At 34.0% G+C, this 21,578-nt stretch overlaps 1 protein-coding gene across 2 annotated transcripts; it reads right to left on the minus strand.

Moving 5' to 3' along the window:
* Positions 1-3: 3 nt before the first annotated feature.
* On the minus strand, positions 4-21,159 carry LOC147073312 (leucine-rich melanocyte differentiation-associated protein-like). Of its 2 annotated transcripts, none has more exons than XM_085945071.1 (6): positions 20,900-21,159; positions 4,955-5,074; positions 3,255-3,410; positions 2,702-2,812; positions 2,314-2,463; positions 4-2,043 (listed from the first exon to the last, which is right to left on the minus strand). In XM_085945071.1, exons 2-6 carry the CDS (start codon positions 4,996-4,998, stop codon positions 1,779-1,781), a joined length of 726 nt encoding a protein of 241 aa, XP_085801197.1. In that variant the 5' UTR covers positions 4,999-5,074; positions 20,900-21,159; the 3' UTR covers positions 4-1,778. The 2 variants fall into 2 exon arrangements, with proteins under 2 accessions (XP_085801197.1, XP_085801196.1); XM_085945070.1 differs by lacking the exon at positions 20,900-21,159 and adding an exon at positions 9,308-9,611.
* Between the last annotated feature and the right edge of the window lie 419 nt (positions 21,160-21,578).

The following is a 21,578-nucleotide window of genomic DNA, read 5'->3' on the forward strand; positions in this document are numbered from 1 at the left end:
TTACCCTGTATACAATATTTATTTATTCAAATAATAATTTATTCTTAACAAAAATAAAATATATAGAAAATATATTATAAAATGTTGTTATTTATTATAAATAGGTAGGTATTTTTTGGAAGAGAGGTTTATTAAAAAACTAATGGCCATAGACAAAATCAGATTCAAATTTAGAATATACATTACAATCTCTCAAACTAACATATGAGCAGTCAAAAATGAAATTACAACACTACCTATATTTGAACATGTTATTCCGTTGTCAGTTTCTGTTCAATTGCGAGTTTAATTGGATAGTTTCCGACTGTGACTCCGCCATCAATTCTACAAATAAGTTTGTGGGCACTGTACCTATACATTAAGATATAAATCTAGCCAAATAATGTACCTACAAGAGATTATAAGAAAAATGTTAAATAAAAATCAGTCAGGACAAAGTAATTAATATGAAAACAAAAATGATTTGCACAAGATAAGGAATCATTATTTACAATGTAATGTTATGTACATTTTACATAAACAGTATGAGAATTAAATGTAATATTTTGAGATAATGAATACAATGTGGTAGTTTATTTTAAACTTGTGCTATAAATATTTACATTATTGTAAAATGAAAATCTGTATTGTTGCTATATTGATTGTGCAAATTATTTAAAGTGCTTTTGATACCTAAAATAAGTATAGGTACTCATATTATATAAATCAGTGAAAATACTTGTAAGAGGACTAAAACCAGGACAAAACATTTCCTAACTGCTTAAATATAAAACATCAAATATTGATTTGATTATTGTAGAAATATTGTAGGATATTAACAAGTCCAATAATCTATGGTAAATATACAGTAGGTAGTCCATATCGTCAATGAAATACTTATGGCACAATTTAAAAAATCAATTTAGATATCAAATTGAACAATATCTGAGATTATTGAAAAATAAACACATTCAAAACAGTCAATGACAGAACATGGACAGAACCAAATTGATCAGTGGCAGATTTAAGTCTTGCCAACAAAAAAAAACAATCTTCACTCAGTGTAATCAAGCATAAAATTCACTCAATCGTAGAAACATGAAAACCTAACCTAACAAACATTATTATCATTTCCAACCTTCGGACCAGCTTTACCAGATTTGTCGTTTTGTTAGATCAGTTAGGTACGATAACTTAGATTTCATAAATTTCTGTGTTAAATAGGTATAAGTATATTATAAAAAAAATATAGAATCCTATTTTACATGCACGCAATATCTATAATCAGGGAGTTTTTCCTTGCTTGGCTGAATAAAAATGGCACACATGATTTCTATTATCTTTTGCTGCAACATTTTCATTGTTTAATTTCAAAGCAAATTATAAATATTGATTATGTTGCATTATTTAACGTTGGATGATGTATGTTCAATTTTAATTTTAAACTAATAAGAAATAGTTTCAGGCCGTTTTTCATGTATTTTTTTGACAGTACAGAGTGCTATAATATATATTTACGCCAATTCATACGAGTCAAATAAATCATGTCTACCACTTCCTTATTGGTTAAACCATAAATAAACATTCGAAGATTAATAATTTATTTTCGTCTATTATTGCAACACTTGCATGGAAGATATATAAAATTTGAAAATAGGTATCTATCAAAATGATTCACTACAATTAATAGGCCTGTGCCATTTAGATCAAAAGCAATGATTCAAAAATAAAAAGATCTGAATTTAAAAGCATGCTCATTCATCAAAACCACAAATCACCAAATATTTAAAATTGTCAATTCAGACCATTAAATTTCTTCTGGTATTTGTTGTCAAGTTTGGATTATTATCGAAGAGTATAGACATTTTCTGGTGCAAAGATCTCCATTTAACCATTGCACTGTTTTGTATGCACAAGCCGGCTGGATTATCATTGGTGGTAAAGTTCATTAATCTCTCTAGCAGAGGTCGTTTGTAGAGTCGCTTTGCTTCAGTTTTTTGATCCTCTGTGACACTTCTGTCGTCCAAGTGAGTCAGATTCGGGAACAGAGATATGACAAATAATCTGCAACAAAAACAATAATGTTCAAAGTTGAAATTTTCTGTAAAATTTGAACGGATGAAAGATGCAGCCATTAACAAATTTACTCTGCCAATGATTTGCAGCTAATTTAATCATTATCGTTAGTGACCTGAATGCAGTTCACTTCCATATCTATTTATAAAGAATTTCGTAGTGATTCATCGGCTGTCTTGAGACGGAATGGTACAAATTTACTAGCACCATGAACTTAAATTAATATAAACAGTCAATAATGTTTTAAAACAGGCTTACCTATACTGAAGATATTCATAGAAAGTTCCTCCATTTAAATAACTAGGCGCCGCCTGGTTACCCATCAGGCAAATGTGTTTCAATCCTGGACATGACTGCTGCAGTTTTCGTATCCACGGGAAAAGGGATTCTATTTTGCAGTGGTTCAACCTAAAAATATTGGTGGAGAACCATGATAATTATACCTTTCATTGTATTATGCTGATTTTAGGACCTTTGTAAGATTTTTTTATAAGTTTTCCAGAAGGACCTGAATTCAAATCAATTATCATTAAAAAGACTGTATAAGATGTATTGTCACATTGTGGACTCCATATTATACACATTTTTATTTATGTGTTAAAAAAATTTAAATTAAATAAATAATGAATATGATAAATATATTTACCATAATAACTCCAGTTTTGGCATGGGAGGAAAAACCGTGGTTTCGTTTATTAAATTATTATCTGCGATAAGAGATGTCAGATTCTTGAAGTTTGACAGGAAATCCAAATTGCTAAAGGAACAAAAAAAAAGCTTAATCGAAAAGTTGGGAAATTGGGATTTTGAATATTTTGTGTCGGCAAAATACATTGTAAATAAAATGCAAATGGTAGTAGCTTGGTTTTAATTTACTTTGGGCTACAACATGTACCATGTGATTGATCATTAAAAAAATTATAGTCCTTGTATTTAAACCTTCATTTAGGTTTATAACACTAATACGAGGCATTTTTTTTAACAAAACTTTTTTTTTTCAATTTATTCTCAAGTTAAATTACTTTATCTTATATACGATTGTTTTTATTTTAATCCCTCGTTGATTGTGGAATTTCACTCATTGCGACTGTATCTCAAACGTATCCTCCCCGTTAATGGGGAATCTGTATTTCGGTATATTAAGCAAGCATCAAAGCAATTTTGAATTTCCGGATACAAAAAACAAATATAATACCTACATTATTTTATTATGGCTAATGTCCAATATCTGCAGTGTAGGTCCAAATCGATCTAGTAGTGTTTTTGGAATGGTGTGGAGACGCTCGTAAGCCAGGGTCAGTCTGAAATCATTATCATCCTCCTCGACAATACCTCCACTAGACGAGAGTGACATCCTATAAACAAAAACATGAAAGTCAATACAAGACAGAAAATAACATTAATTATTGTCAAGAGTTTAGGTTAGGGCAGGGTTTATTTGAATTTTCAAAAACTAAAAAGCACCATCTATACAATGTAATTTTAGTTCAATAAAAACAAATACGTTTTGATGACAGATCTTAACACCCTACCTCCACCCTTTGCTATTGATAATATAGATACCAAGCAGCACCTCCAACAATCACAGTTGCTCACCAGTTGTCTTATGCCTTCCCAAATCACTCCAGCATGCTGTAGCTACGCAATATGGCCAAGCTAGGGCCAACGTCATATCTCCACCTCAGATGTGATGAGACGCTACATGGTCAGCTATCTCACATAAATCAGTAGGTACCGTCAAAATACAAGCCTTGAACAAGTTACATTTGGTTCTGACAGTGTACAAAGTGAGTGAGACATTCCACATTGAATTGAATGTTGTTCCACCCATTGCCGTTTGGATAGCAAGCTTTTTTTGATGGTGCCATCTTCTGTGATATGCACCCCAGGTATCTGAACCATTATTTCTGGTTGACACTATTTTTAGGGATATTATAGATCCCAAAAAATAAGATAAGATCCTACGCAGAGCATATCACCCACCACAGGGTGGAATTTAAATGAAAAGATTTTTTTACATTGAATAGTTGTTATTAGAGGTGGGAAAACTGGTCAATTTTGAAGACTAAGTATACTTACTAGCAGTATAAAAAAATTCTTAGTATCAAAACTTGTTCCAAAATACTTACTAGTATTTGGAATACTATATAAAGCGTTTGGCGTGCGTATGCGACAAAGTCTCATACTAAACTGAAACTAAAACTTAACTCTATATTAGTATTTGAAATATCGGCTTCAATAGAATCGCTAAAAATACACTTAGCTGGGGTTTTCAAAATGTCCCATTTATTATAAAATTTTAAGCACATTTTAAATTCATGAGTTGTTTTTCTTCGGTTATAATATTCTTGTTAACATAATGAAGAACAGTAATTTTGTTTATTGTAAACTGCGTCACCTCGGTCACCTCACCACATTTCCGAGGGAATAATATGCTGCTACAGAAAATTTATGACCTATTCTCATACATAAGATGATGTCATTCGCATGCATAGACTAATAAATTAAAATATAAATGTATTCGAGTGCTATCTCACTCGTGCGCGTTTAATGTCAATAGTATTGAAAGTCTACCAACAAGTTTATTGGGCCACACGTACTGAGTATGGGTAGTTTCATCCGATACTTGAGTACACAAACTGGTGACAGTATTTCTAACTTACCTCTAGTTGTTATCCACTGACCTAACCCATTTCGTCATTCCACTGTATCCAACACACATTAAAAAAATAACATGCATTTTTTCCTCCACTGCGGGATTGCATACGCGACTAATGAGTTCATAAACAGTCACCCTACTAAGTCGGCTATTATGAGTGCAAAGGTACCAAATTTAGGCAGGACATGCATAAAAATACATACGGGTATTTTATAATTAATATAATCAATGGGTCAATACCTTCGTTCTCTGTCGGTGTAAACCAAAGAGGCCAAAGATGTCATGTCGATGATTGAAGTAAAAGGTCCGTTCTCGAGGTTCGCCGCTAAAGACTCAAAGATGGAATCCTCTCCATCCAATCTGGAAGCAGTACAAAAATATTTATTAAATAAAGCAAATGAAGAAGAATATAACACAGATAATAGACGTGTATAGTTATAACGATTATAATTGTGAAACTAAGCTATATCTTATAACAGTTGAACTCAGTTATAACGATCTCGGACATAGCGAGATCTCAGATGTAATGAGGAAACATTCGTTGACATTTTGGTTTATGATTTTCTCCATACATTTATTCACTGTTATAACGAGTAATTTATCAGATATACCGAGCTAAAATACTGTTAATGTGTCGATCGTTTAAAAACATTTCGCCCCTAAGCAATAAAATCCAATCGGACAGGATGCCGCAGGGGACGGTTACATTTATGACACTAGTTAAGTGTCTAAGTACCTACCTAATTGTTGTTTTCGCCGACAATAATGAAAAAGTATCCACGCATATGGTTGAAAAATTCAAGGTTTGTGAAATCCGTAAGTACCTACCAGCGCTCTTCTTTTATAGTTTATGAAGGCCATGCTTGTTTCGGGGATTTTTACAATGGTTTTCAGATTTTTTTTACTTTCTTTCGACTTTTTTTGTTATGTGACCGCTCATTTAAAAATACCTATTCTCTGATATAGCGAGTACTGCTTATAACGAGCAAATTCAGTCGGTCCCATCTTCCTCGTAATAACCAAGTTCGACTGTATATTCAGAGGAGTAACATATTATGGAGAGATGTATGTTGCGCATAAGGCACAGGAATCGAAAAATAAATGAAGGAAGAAAACAAACAAAAGTGGCGGACATAATAATGCATCACAATATCGAAGTGGAGGTGGGTAGGTGGAGTTAGGCCATATGACTTGAAAAACAAAAATCATCACTGGCCATGACGTCATGTTAAAAGGTCTATAACACGGAGAAGAGCGCACTGGATCGATGAAATAATCAAATTTAATGGAAGTATGTGGAAACAAAATACTAAGGACGGAGATGAGGGGACATAGGGATCGAAAGTAGATGAAATGATGATGATGAAATAAGTCAACAGTAGCGAAATTTCAAATACCGTAAAATAACTAAAGAAATAACAAAGTGGGAATTATATTAACTGGCGTTTACTTTGTATAACCATTACACTGATTTCGACATAAAGTTAAAGTTACAGCGTCGATGAAGGGAAGTGTGGAGGAAGGCTTTGGAGATCCGACGTAAATAGTACACACTAAACTTTGAAAGTTGTTCTTATGTATGATTTGATAGCATTATATAGAATAATAAATTAATTAAGGCTTTCCCAAACTTTTCTGTGATAGAACCCTTCACAAATCCTAAAATTTTAACGGAACACTTGTGTATTTTGTAGTATTGGTTAATAATATCTCTATATATATAAAAATCTCGTGTCACGATGTTTGTGGTCGAACTCCTCCGAAATGGCTCGACCGATTTTTATGAATTTTTTTATGTATATTTGTTAGGTATGAGAATAGGTCAACAAGTATATTTCATACCGCTAGATGATTAGGGTATCTCTATCCAGAAAAATTTTCTATTATTTTTTTGACAATTTTTTTTTTGTATTTTTTTTATTAATTGGCATAAAAAAATATCTATAACCCAAAATTTTCACCCTCCTACCCCCACCATCCCATTTTTTAATCGCGATTTTATTATTTTTGTATGAACAAATTTAACCGTCGTTCGTATTTCAAACAGAACGAAATTATTTATGTTGTTGAATGACAGATGGCGCTACGTCCGAGAAGAATTCAAGAGAAGCGTCGCGTCATTTTGACATTTCATTCGGCATATCACAACGCAGTGCGTGCAAAATTTTGTACGATTTATTTAAATTTATCTATTTTTATGTGGGTGTATTACAGTGCACAATGCCAGCAAGACGCAAGGGGGGCCATTTGGGCCATCAAACGAATAAAGCAACAAACATGTGAAATAGTAGAGCAGAAAGAACAGACGAACAAATCCAACAAGATAATAAAAACGTGCGTGTGAGCATGTCGCAATTGCGTGCATCTCAATCACAAGAGCACGAGCTGAACGAAATCAACAACGACAATTGGAATGGAGCCAAGCGCGCCGGTTCGTAGTTAACACACGCAGAGCAAATGACCGACAACGCCAACAAGTACATCGAACATTTACATCCGCTTCGTTCCTTCGTCTCGCATTCGAGTACGAGCCAGATATTGAATATTCCGCTCATCCGAAAGTGCTGATTGGTGCTATGGACAAAGAATGTCCCCATTGTCATGCGCTCAAATTCAAACATGAGTCAGCCGGGATGTGTTGCGCATCAGGAAAAGTGCAACTACCAGAAATTGAGATACCACCAGAACCATTGAACGGCTTGCTCATTGGCACGGTTCCAGATTCAAACCTGTTCCTGAAGTCCATTCGCACATTCAATTCATGCTTCCAAATGACTTCGTCCGGAGCAACAGAAATAGTTCACAATACTGCGGCAAATGGTCAACAATTCCATTCTACGTTCAAAATCAACGCGGCGGTGAGGACATCAATCATGTGGATGCACGTTGCGGCTACAATACCCTCAATTTGCCTAATGCCAGGCGCATCGTCGGCGAACTGGACGCCCTGTTGAATGAGCACAATGAATTATTGAAATTCTTCAAAGCACACATACACGAATTGCAAAGTGACAATCACGCTATTGTCATCAATCCTGATAAAACACCAGCTGGAGAGCACGTACGTCGATTCAATGCGACTGTTGTTGACGACATTGCTGGAATCATGGTTGGCGACCGCACATCGACGCGAGAAATCGTGATTCGAAGAAGAAACAATAATCTGGAGTTCATCGCTGACACACACCGTTCATACGACGCTCACCAATATCCGCAAATTTTCTGGAAGGGACAAGACGGATATTGCATAAACATTAAACAACGAGATCCTGTCACAGGTAATTCATTCATTATGAACATCATTACTCATTTTGAATTGAGAAAATGAATGGTTGATGTTTTTTGTTTTTATCGGCGGTCATCGTCTACAGCGCTCTATTCCTCTTTCTGTCATTGATCCCATCCCCACACACTTACGATAGATTCGTTATTTTTTATTTAACAACCAAAATATTCACTAGAAATAATTTATATGGCAGAACAACGTTTGCCGGGTCAGCTAGTATAATATATAATTAATGAATTTAAAAAAAATTATAGAAAACAATAACTATTTATTAATTATTTTGAAAAAATAACACATAAAAATCTACTCTTAAGACTTAAACTCAAACTTAATGACCTCGATGATTTTGGGTCCTTGAATTTAAAATCTTGATAGCACAATATTAGAACGTTGATTTTTTATATCTGGTTTGGCGCCGACCCTGTTCTTGGACTTTGACTTCATTGCAGCATAAGAAAATCCTGCTTCGCATTAAGGCCGAAGTAAACGGAAGTAAAACAATCATAGCCAACTTTGACACACTGGGGTATTTACTCTTCTGATAAATTCGCAGAACATAGTTTGGGAAACCCTGAATTATATCTATTATTATCTATTATTGTTCGCTATAGGAAGAGTTTACTTCAACTTATTCAATCTGCAATTTGTATTCTTAGTCCAATTAAAACAAATAAGTTTGACTGACAAAGTTTAGTTCGCTCTATTTATGTCGGATCTTCAGAGCCTACCTCCATCCTTCACCACTATAATGGACTTATAGGGCCGTGTAATGAAATAAATAATTAGTATAGACATTATGCGTATTCATGACCGTGACTGTAAAGCTTCTATCTTGTAAATACGCTAGTATTATCAAATGTCGTGGGTCCAGGTTTTAATCCTAGGTCTGGCAAATACGCATATCGTTTACAATCTGTGTTTTGAGTCAGAGTATGCACCAAGTGGTATCCATTTCTCGTAAAAACAAAAATCTGATAATACAAACCTATTATATGATCCTATTTGGAACGGACATGGTCAAAAGAAAGAACATTATCATATTATATCTATGTATGTGTAAGATTCTTTCACCCATACCACGTAGAATTATTTTTAAAATCTACAAAATCCTTATAATCGTGTCCATACAATAGAAAACAGATTTGTAAACCTTGTAAATAACAGTAATTTTTGTCATTTTCTATTAAAACAAAAAAGACAGTTTTTACAGTCTCCCAAAAAGTTGTTGTTTTAGATTTACATGGTTTTTAAAAAAAGTAAAAATTTATGACATATTTTAGTATTCTTAAATCAATTTGTAGACTTACTCTTCGGAAGACATTTCAAGCTTGTGTAAAACCATTTAGAATCAATAACCGACAACACTCAACAATCCACACACTACTTTGGTCAAACTGAACCACAAAAATTCACTACCAAAATACTACACACAACCGTTGCAAGAATAACATTAACTGCAATGAATTATAAATTGCGACTGTGCTATTTATTTACTATGTATTTATTGATTTGCCTAAAGGCCACACACTGATGTTATGAAAACCGATGTCGCGTCAATATACTATTCTATTAACTACTATTGACATATTGTGACAAAATTGACGAACCAAATCATTATCAAATACTGATAACAACCAAATAAAACGCTTCAACAACAAAAGGTGCCAAGTGACGTTCAAGAAATTGTATTATTTACTTATTGAATGAGTCAATATTTATTTAGTCTTTATTATAATAATAATTATAAATGCGTCAGTGCTCGAAATGGAGCAGAGCGGTCGATGAAATCCTCAAGAGTGGCGATCAATTTTGTCAAAAAATATTGATATAAAATTGCATCGGCTCTACGATCCTGTTTATTTTTGTTTTACGAGAAATGAATGTTAGCCTCTTGCTCAAGCTATTAGGTCCATGCTCTGGGTCCAAACACACATTGAAAAAACCACATGTGAATTTGACAGACCCAGGATTCGAACCCGAGACCCACAAAACTGATACATTTCCACTCGGCCATCAGAGGACGTGTCCGAAAAATTGTACATTTATATAGTCCGCCATATATATTATCACGGTGAGCTGTTCTACCGGAAAAATATGGCAGTATAGAATTGAGCTATGAGCTTGGTTATACAGAATGCAAATCATATCGTCTGGGAATGTCCTAAAATGTGTACGAAAGGGGAAGAATTGCTCAAATCGGTTCAACCAGCTGTTGGGCCCATCGGACCGTCTGACCTGGTCACCACAAAGTCCAATTTTGTTGCATTTAGAAAATTTTCAGTGTCGTAATGACACCTCTAAGTGAAGACCTCTTAACTTAGATTGTTACAGTTTTGTATTAGCTTTTGTTCCTAACTACAATTTTTAATTTTACTACTACATGCTCCCCTCTCCCATGGGTACTCTTTACTAATATTCATGTAAATTTAGTCAAAGCACATTTGAGTGCTCTGAGTACTTGGGTAACTGCTCCTGAGGCATAAATAATGCTTCACACCCAATCGTAAGGTCCCATGATACACCTGATTAAGACCGGGTGTAGTGCGGGGCGGATGTGGTTTGGTGGCGTCTCTAACTCCAAAGTATAGCATTGAGACCAAATGACGCGTTGATCGTGGAAAATTTAACCATAATATAGTCATTTTGTACACACATGCGTTTTTTAGATATAAAGTTTATTTTCTGGAAAGTGAGTGATGTTTGAATTAAATTGAAATTTATAATAATTACGGTAGATAATAACGTGTACCTACCTACTTTTAGATAATTCAGAAATCTTCCGGTACTTACATTTTCATTGTATTATAAATATATGATTTTAATATAGTATTCCTTGGGTACATACATACCTCATCACAATACTGATCATGCACTGCTTACGAGCAGCACACAAGACAAGCAAATAAATGGTGGAAAGATAATGCAACTTTTGAGAGAAGTTTTTGTGGACGGTTTTTGTTGCCAACAAAGTGCATACTCTAAACATTAGTAGATATGTGTCTCAGACGTTTAAAAAGCTCTTGCATCTTAGGTAATAAACCATGCACGCTTAAATATTTGATTGATACTGAAGAATGTAAATATTCTCAAATATATGCAAATTCTTTAGACAATAGATAAATGGCTTGGAATTCAATATTAATACAGATATAAATAGCCTATCTACTTCAAATAAGTGAGTAAGAATCTACACTTTATCTGAGGGAATTTCCTGGACTGGAAGTTATACAAATAAGAAAACAAAAATGTGGTTCATAGTTCAGTTTCAATAGTCAAATGGGAATAATGCTTCAAATACATTATCATCACGATATGTGCTGTCATACACCGTTACAGTAAGCTGCCGCTAGGGGAAAAAGATGTGTAGTTGTTTTTCTTGGTATTTAAAGTGCAGATCGATTCTACCATCCCGTAGCACATCTTGAACCTTTAAATGAACATTGTCAGTTAGCAAAATTTAGCGAATTTACCAGAACAACAATGAGGTCAACACTCGTTCCGCGCTACATCATGAAACGCACTAGTCAGTGAACATTTTCGAATTTCTACAGGCTTACACATTTTTAACTCATCAAAATCGCGTGTTCTTTATTTTTAGTGGTTTTATCTGTGAATTTTCAATTAAATTATTATGTATGTCTGCTGTTTACATCTATTATCTATGGTCTATTGCAGGGTTGGCGAACCTTTTTACATACCCGTGCCAAAATTTCCTAAAAAATATTGTTCGACTTTCTGACGTGCCAAACAGTTGGCTCGTTTTTGAAAAATTTCGCCGTGGGCCGCAGATTGCACAATTTTTCACTGTCGGGTCATTTTTTTGCCTGCTATTTTTTGTACAATGCGATCTGCGCGTCGATTGGTAAAAATAATAATAAAAACCGAAGGAAAAGCCCATGGCTATGTCGTCATTATTTTTTTATATATAGGTAAGTATAATATTTATTTGTAAAACTTTTTTGAAAATTTTAATTGATTTTCGTTCGCGTGCCGTGCAAATTCATCTCGTGTGCCATAGGTTCGTCACCCCTGGTCTACTCGTTGGGTTCCGTTGAAATTATTGTCTATGGATGCAATATCGCAAGTAATTTTAACGTACACACATGTAGAAACTGTTAAACTGAATTTAAATTAGCATGAATAATGAATAAGAATTTAAAGTTAGCACTCTCCATCATAGAATTTATAGAGATAGTGATCATTCAAAATATTCTGCAGTGACAAAACCATAGACTAAATTTGTTACCGTGCCAGCATGTGATGTAATAATGTAATCGCCGTTTAACTGATATCCTTAATTGACTCCAATTTTTCCGAACAAATGCTTGCGGCAGATACTCGGTGTGCCGTCAGAAATGAGAAAGTGACAGAACAGTCTGTGCAGCCTCTTGCTATATCCCAAAACGGAGATGCATCTTTACACCTGGCTCAACCTCGTGCTACAGATGCCTCAAGACAGAGTCGAAGGGTAGAGGTAGGCTGTGGAGATCTGACATAAATAATACTACAATACACTTTGTAGGTTTAGTCATCCTTACGTACGATTTAATAGCATTATATAGATTACATTTTATAGATGGAAGAATATTTTTTATCTTTTCTCTAATCTTTGACTATTGTTAAAACTATATTATTTAGTGAGATATACAATGATATTAGTTACTTGCAAGAACATAACATAATGAAGTATATACCAATATAGCGAAACTCTAACAAAGGGACCACGATTGACATTAGTAAAGACCTCGTTGGATGTGCAATATAAGATCGTTCAATTCGCAAATAGGTGATCGTAAAAATTATGTGATTTGGTTAGGGGTCATCCATATATGATTAGTGATGAGGCGGGGGGGATAGGTGGGGGTTGTAGAAAATTTGATATCACAAAACCAACATAATAACATAATAAAATCATCCTTGTTCAGAGAATAAAATATTCGATAATTGAAATCAATTATTTTCATTAAATTTATTTTTTAACGAATGGCGGGAGTTAAAAGATGTGACGTAATTTAAACAGGGGAGGTCATTTATGGATGACGCTTTAGATTAGTGACCCATTTAACACTACTTGAAGATATGGTCAGGTTTGGGGAATTTATGCAAGAGGACTTGTAGGGCCAGGGAGGAATGGCATAGGCGGCAAGAAGAGGAGTCGTGAATTAAAAATACAACAAAACCTTGATATAACAGACTTTGGATATAATGGACAAAATTTATCAATTCATTTACGTAATTTTTGTTATTTATTAAAAAAAAATTCAAAAGTTCAAACAGAACATGATAGCTTTTCAAACCAGGATTACCGAAAGCAAGCACCTATGTGTTTGTGCGTCGGTGTGTCTGAATAGATAATATCATCCAAAGACGAATAATAGGAAAACCTACTTGATTATATGACAGACTTTCAGTATTAACGGACACCCCGTTGTCCACATTAGTCCGCTATATCAAGGGCCTAGTGCAAGCAAGTATATGACGAATCTATAAGGTCAAGCACCAGACGTAAACGCTTTCAAATCAATTCATACTTCATCTGTAATAAAGTCCACGAATTCAAATAAAAAATATCACAAATAAATGATACATCTTTGATTGCGTTCACACAAATCGATGCATTACTGTTACGACCTTTTGAAACTGATCGATATGTACTGATAATCACCAGACATTGAAAAAACTGGAGGAACGACAGAGATAAGATTCACTGTTCACGTGTAGGTATCTGATGAGCAATGTTATTAATTTATCATTGATCACATGCTATGTAGATAAAAATAATAATATAAGTACATTATCCTACAAAGTATGGAATAAGAATTTTCATTGTTTAAACAAAGACCTGAATAATTTTTACTACCGCTATAGTCATCCCAGCATACTAACGAATAGATGAGACAGGTGCTTCAATGAATAAGTATTCAATGTTTTTGCAGAAGCCAAAGCACAAACTATGAGACAATGCACAATATTTGTCTAGGCAAAAAAAAAATGGTCTGGCTCAAAAATCTCAGATACTGATTCGAGCTCAGCATTCAATCCCTGTTTAGAGCAGTAATAGACAGGAAAAAGATAGCCAAAATCATAGCTGACATTCGATAACGGATATAACACAAAAAGAAGATAGACATTTAAAACTAAAAAATCGGTGTGTGTACTTATGTACGCGCGTTAGAAGTTATACTTCTTTGGCGTAACAAAACAAAAACAAAACTTGTGATAACCTAGATTCTTCGACTAGCTCTTAATTATCTTGTTAAATTACACACTCAAGAAAAAGGACCGCTTATTGGAACGCCGTTAGTTTATTTCTATACACTTTAACTTATATTACTAAATTATATACTTATTTATTGTTGTTTTTATTTTTAAAGTAACAACTGCCACCATTATGTTTAATAGATTGTTTACGTAAGGAATTGCAAATGGCCGACAATAATAAATTCGCCACCTAGGCAACGGAACAATTCTAAACTATAATATTATACTGTATAATCGTCACGATTGCATTATCATACTATGGCGTTAAAGTAGCGCGTTCGGCTGATAACCGAAAAATCGTGGTTCGAATCCAATCGTGTGCGATTTTTTTCATGTGAAAAAATAAATTATGTGTTACACGTCACACGCCAAAAATACACTCTGATCTGATTTTCCAAACGAAAAAACGAAAAAGAAGTATAACTTAAAAAATTACAATAATGAACTGAACAATATCAGATGATGTTCATTTTTACTGACAGTCGGTATATTTTAATAAACCAATTATTATTAAAAACGTCATTGCACGTAATTTAAGTGAACTAAATCAAACGCACAATATTAATTTTATCTCATATAGATAAATGTTATATAATATAATAATTTAATTTATTAATATGCTGATTGACAAAATAATTCTTGCCTTGGCACAATTAATTATGACCAATCTAAACCAGGTTACTTGAAATTATTGTTAAAGATAAATAAATATCGAGATGAGACACAAAAAACTTTAAGATTTCGAAACACTATTTTTCATAACAAACATCTTATGAATAAAACAAGATATAATTCTTTCGAAAGATACATAAATATTTCTGTTAATATAACATTTATCCTATATTCAGATATTATTTTATAACCCATCACAAACAAAATATCAAAAATTTGCATCGAGATATCGAAGAAATAAGAGCAAAAACTGTAACATTTTTCTACCTACTATATTGTAATATTTAACTATTGATATATATAGCTATGTTAGTTTTGGATTCACTTCGAAATCAGATCGATAATGGATTTATATTGCATATTGCAATATTCTGGGACTATTTGCTATTGGATAAAGAAATAGTATAGAATCACAAGCAGTGGCGGCCGGTGGTCTTCAGAATAGCATTTTCTGGTAGTGCGCAATGGTTTACCTTATATGAAGAGAAGATACGAGGGTGGGTCAATAATTCCTTAGAAAAAAGCATTAAAACAGTTTTGATTTTTGTATTTTTTTTTTATTTCTCAACATAATCTCCTTGGAGCTCAATACACTTGGTTAGACGTTTCTCAATTTTTTTTAAACCGTCAGAAAAATAAGTTTTCGGAAGGTCCTCAAAATAAGCATTTGTCCGATCGATGACTTCTTCATTTGAAAAAAAACGTTGTCCACTTAGCCATTTTTTTAAGTTTGGGAAAAGGAAAAAGTCACTGGGGGCTAAATCTGGCGAATACGGTGGGTGGTCGACCAATTCGAACTTTAATTCTTCAATTTTAGCCATTGATCCTAAACATGTGTGAACACGGGCATTGTCCTGATGAAAGAGGATTTTTTTCCTGTTTAAATGAGGCCGTTTTTCTTCAATTTTGTTTTTTAGCTGGTCCAATAAAGATGCATAATAATCCCCTGTTATTGTTTTTCCTTTTTCCAAATAGTCAACGAAAATAATTTCACGTGCATCCCAAAATACAGTAGCCATAACCTTACCAGCTGATTTTACGGTTTTCGCCTTCTTTGGACATGGTTTGCCTTCGCAATCCACTGCTTTGACTGTTCTTTCGTCTCGGGAGTATAGTGGTGTATCCATGTTTCATCTACAGTCACAAAGCGACGAAAAAATTTATCCGGATTGCGTTGCATGAGCGACAACAGGGCTTTAGAGGCCACCACCCTATTGCGTTTATTGTCGACTGTGAGCAAACGCGGCACCCATCTTGCAGAAATATTTTTCATGCCCAATTTGTCATGAAAAATAGAAATGACGCTACCTTTTGAGATCCCTGTAACCTCAATTATCTCACTCAACTTTAATCTTCGGTCACTTAACACCATATCGTGGATTTTATTGATCATTTCTGGTGTAGTCACCTCTACAGGACGTCCTGAGCGTGGTTCATCCTTTGTTGATGTACGACCACGTTTAAATTCATTTAACCAGTTATAAATTGTTGCAAGTGAAGGAGCAGATATGCCGTGAACTAAATCCAACTCATTTTTTATTTCCTTTGCTGTTAACCCTTTTATATTAAAATGTTTAATAACAGCTCTGAACTCAATTTTCTCCATTTTCCATTTTTCCATTTTCCACAAGCAAAATTTTTTTTTAAATGTACGAGAAACACACAACAACCTGACCAATCTGATTGAAACTTCGCAGCATACTGAATCGGTAGTGCCGCTGCATGAAAACAAACCGCTTACAGTACTAGTCGCGCCACCTGTCGGCTTTTCTAAGGACTTATTGACCCACCCTCGTAGCTTAGTGTAAAATGGCTGAAACGTCTAACTTTTTCAAAAGGTAAATTAAATATGTCTTGGTTTATTTATTTTATTTCTCAAAAAAGTTTCAGATGAGAAATAAAATGTTACCTGCATCATACATATTATGTGGATTTTTTTTAAATTCATGTTAAAATACTTACATTTTCATTTATAAAATTTCAAAGAATCAATATTGTTTTTAGTATTTACATATATTATATGAGATTGCTGTTTCTGATAGTAGAGGGTATAATGAACAAGGAGTGTTTAAAATAAATAAATCATGCTTAAGGGCCCACATGCCCCAAAAATGTTCCCCATTTCAAAAAAAAACTACCTTATTCTTAGGTCAATAATTGAGCCGTTGCCCGGAATAACGTTGTATCCAACAATATTCTTATTTTGAGAAAAATGGAAAAAAATAAACCAGTTATGTTGTGTTACATTTTATATTTTAAATACAATAAACATACAATTATTAAGAGTTTTAAATGTAAAATGGCGAAGAAAGGCAATTAAATTTGGATTTATTACAAAAAAATATAGTAAATTAGTGGAAAAATGTTGTATATGAAAATTTCACATACAACATTATTCCGCAAAATGTATTTTATTCATTCTGCTTCACTGAATAGTGCCTTAAAAAAGGCAGCATGCTCATCTAACATGAATTCACACATGTCATTGAGGTCTTTGAGCTTAGAATTATCTTCGTCTGCTTTCTGAACATAGCGTCCGACATTCGACCCTCAATACATGAGACGAGATGATGACTTTGTCCATTGTGATTCAGTAACCTGAATGCTAATTGAATATTTGTCTTCATATTAAAATCGAGAACACATCCCGGATAAAAAAAAATTTGGCACAAACGCGACCTTGCAAAATAGAACTAGGAACGATTAAAAAAAATTGAAACGGTATTAGATTAAGTTACCATATATAGAGCACTATAATGCCAGCATTATTATCAAACAACATTTCCAATAACAATATGGATAAATCAATCGAATACAATCGATTAACGTTCGACATATTAATAATATGTCGAACGTAATAATTTTTTACATGAGATCAACAGAACTGTCAAATGGTATACTTACAACATTATTCCACAAAACTGTTTCGACGGGTAAATTACAGGCTTAATAATATTTTTTCTGGATAAATACTCTTTTCCTACATCCTTCAGCTTCCTAGCTTTGATATTTGTCCAGTTTAAAACATGAGATGTCCGTTTTCTTCCTTTATTCAAGTGAATTATACCACGCTCCGTGATATTGACGGATGGCGACGCCATTTTGACAATAGCATATACAACGTTCTTCCACTAACCAATAACTTTAAAATGCTGCCACAAGCCTAAATATTTTTTCTTTGCTATGCTACCTACCTTAAACGATGCATAATAACATACCCAACATTATTCCATCAATAACTCAACATTGACAATTTTGTTGGATACAACATTATTCCGGGCAACGGCTCAATTATTATAAAACAATCATTATTCGTAGGACGTTTATCACATTTGAATGATCAAAGACAGCTTATAATCAGTATCTTTAGAATTATCTTCAAATGTGTTAATTGTGCCCATTTTTTGAATAATAAAATGCCTAATTCTTGTCAAATTTGGGATCACAGAGATTATAAAATATAATTTTTTATCGTATATATTTCACTATATAATGTTAACATTAATTTTACTAATTGTTTTATAAATGCATTTCAAAATTAATAAATCTAAAAAATCTTAACACCACTGCACATGGATGTACTGAAATATGACTACTCTCGATCTAAAACATTAAAGCGAGAGGTTTAAAAGAATACTATTTTATGTAATAACAATACTTTATGCAGTCATCAAACGTTTAAAATAAAGATAAAGGATAATAAGGCTTCAAAATTATATAAATAGATTATCTACAACGTTTAAGGATCTCCAGGATTATGCTCTGAAAATACCATAAAAACTCCATTTTGACCTACGGTGCGCACGTGGACCGTTAATGTGTTTCCACTTCATAAATGCAATTAGTCTGCCAAATATGGAACCATCGTAAAACGTATGAGGTCATAGTAAATCATTTTGTTAAAAGTGCAAAGCAGTACTTATTTTTTTTTTAATCTTTCTCATTTTTATTAATTTATGTGAAATTATAAAATGAACTAATGTCACATGATTGTCACGAGCTGTGAAATGGTACCATACAGCGACAACATCGCGTCTCGCTTGAAGAATCGTCTTGAAGAATGAGATTGGCGAGACAGTCAGCATGTTTACGTATAAACTGTTATTATGGCGATAGTTAATACACACTATAATAACGCCTGTACATGTGCATGGATATACTGGCAGCAATAGTGAGTGTTTTAAACTATTGTGACAATAACTGTTTACACATAAAAGTGCCGACTGTCTCTCCAATTCATTCTATAAGAGTGAGCGAGACGCGATGTTGTCATTTTATGGTACTATTTCGTACTATTTGACAGGTACTGAAAATAGGGTAACCTGAAAATTCGCTTGTAATTCGTTTTTTTGCCGACAGGTTCGCCACTATCGTTCTAATGCGCATATAAACAGGGTATCTATATATATAAAAATTAATGTTTATTTGTTTGTTTGTCCCACATGCGTTCCTATACCATTCATCTGATTGCGATGAAACTTTCATCAGTTGTTGTGCGCACACTCGCGAAGGTGTCTCAACTAGAAAAACCATCTTCTTCTTTTTCATTCTATCTTCTTTTATTCGTATGGTTCCTATACCATTCAACCGATTGCGACGAAACTTTCGTCAGTTGTTGTGCGCACACCCGCGAAGGTTTCTGAATTAGAAAAATCATCATCTTCTTCTCCTATACCAAATTTGGAAAATCCATGCTTCTCACATGGACAGCCTGCTGTATGTGGCCTACTCACGGGGGGTTGGAAAATCTTCTGATTTATTCGTGTACGCACCAGACGGAAACACAAAAAATATTGCGTATCCATAAGCACTTCAATAAACAGAATTAAAACACAAACACTTTCTTTCTTTGGGTGGCATTGCAACGCATGCCGGGTACTCGCTAGTATGTTTATAAAAATACATGCATTGTCATTCTGTATCACTTCTGTAGATACAATATCATCTTCTGTATATATACAATTTCGATGTACATTGCAGAATAAAAGCCATATATCTAGATACTAATTCTCTCGCATTATATGTTAGCTTACTTGTACTTATTCATAACAGTAATTAAAAAAACATTTCAAATACAATTATTATTGTTAAATCATCGAACAATGATTTCATACCCACTAAGAGCCGAACCACACCGGGCGACTCTGGTCTCGAGACCAGTCGCCGAGACCAGACCGATGCATGCAGTTATATGGACCATGCCACACCTGGTCGCCCACTAATCGCGCAAGCAATAAAGTCGCGCGATCAGTAAAATCTCGTTCGTGCGCTCGGTCTGGTCTCCCGGTCTCTCTGGTCGGGCGATCGGCAGCGATGTATGAAAACATATAGCTATGTATTGAGCGCTGCCACACTAGGCGACCAGTCGCCGGCAGCCACGCCGCATTTTTTGCATAATTGCGTGTACATTCATTATTATTATTATTATTGGCTGCCTCTCTGGTCGCCGGCAAGTCGCCCGAGTAAATCGCCTGAAGAGACCAGTCGCGCGACTGGTCTCGAGACCAGAGTCGCCCGGTGTGGCTCGACACTAAGACCAACTAAGACTAAAGCCGTGTTGACACGGTCCAAGTACGATCCAAGTACACTCGGACCGAGCGCCATCCAAGCGCACTCGTACGGGATGTCTTCATACAAATTACTCCTATCAGTCCTATCCAAGCTACTTGGACCGCGTCCTACTCATCCAAGCTAGCTTGGATATGAATAATTAGTATGAAGATGTCTCATACGAGTGCGCTCGGTCCAAGTCAACTTGGATCGTGTCAACGCGGCTTAAGGCATTTTGAATATAAAATGTCACTAACCGTGTGGTAATGTGAAGTTGTCGAATTTGCACCTAACTTTTATTTGTAGGTACAACTAATTTTTCAATGAAGCAAGTAAGCTTCTAATCTACAAGCAATAAGCATGACCATAGCCATACCACGTTATTTACAGAAACCAGAAATCAAAAATATGCATACATGAAAAAGTTGTGTCAATATTGCTTTCCAGTTTCCACTGGTGTTTCTGTAATCTCCAGTGGTTGTATTGATACAAAATTCGATATTCTGCCACGCCTCACATATTTTAATAATCTGCTTAGTTTACATATATAAATGTTATTATTATATTTTATGAAATCAATTCAACCAAAACTAAAGAAAAGTAAACATTCAACATTGTAGACTGTTTAGAAATAGAAACGTCACTTTGTGTTTTTTTCGTTACTTTTTTGAAAGGCTGTTGGAAATGCATTATTTTTACCTAGGTAGGTACTAACAACGATTTTGTGGAATACTTTAACATTGTAACGAAATTGATAATAATATTTTGAAAATAATATAGAAAAGTCCCCTGGAGATGTAGGTAGATTGTATTTAACGCCTTGTGTTTTTTTGTATTTTATTCCCTTGACTAAAAACTTTTATATTTACCAACCTCATCCTAGTATGATAATAAACAGTGCATTGTAAATTATTTGGGAGTTAGATTTTTTTATATCTTAAAAATTTAAATTAAAAGCTTTCCATAGTTTTGTCTTTATTAGATGCTAGTATTACTTATAAATAAAAAACCTACCTAACCAAATAGGTACATAATTAAATACTTAAAACAAAGTGGCTGAAAAGACGTCAATATGAGTGTTTTTTGTCTTCTGAA

Source organism: Rhyacophila brunnea, unplaced genomic scaffold, assembly GCF_057557595.1.
Source record: "Rhyacophila brunnea isolate RB1 unplaced genomic scaffold, BYU_Rbru_1.0 scaffold_18, whole genome shotgun sequence".
NCBI lineage: Eukaryota > Metazoa > Arthropoda > Insecta > Trichoptera > Rhyacophilidae > Rhyacophila > Rhyacophila brunnea.

Excerpts from the sequence above, each read along its gene's own strand:
- LOC147073312 (XM_085945070.1), bottom strand. The coding sequence starts at position 9,342 with ATGGTTTTACACAAGCTTGAAATGTCTTCCGAAGA. Across the intron at positions 3,411-4,954 it reads TACACCGACAGAGAACGAAG|GATGTCACTCTCGTCTAGTG; the intron begins GTATTGACCCAT and ends TTTTGTTTATAG. Across the intron at positions 2,813-3,254 it reads ATTAGCCATAATAAAATAAT|CAATTTGGATTTCCTGTCAA; the intron begins GTAGGTATTATA and ends TTGTTCCTTTAG.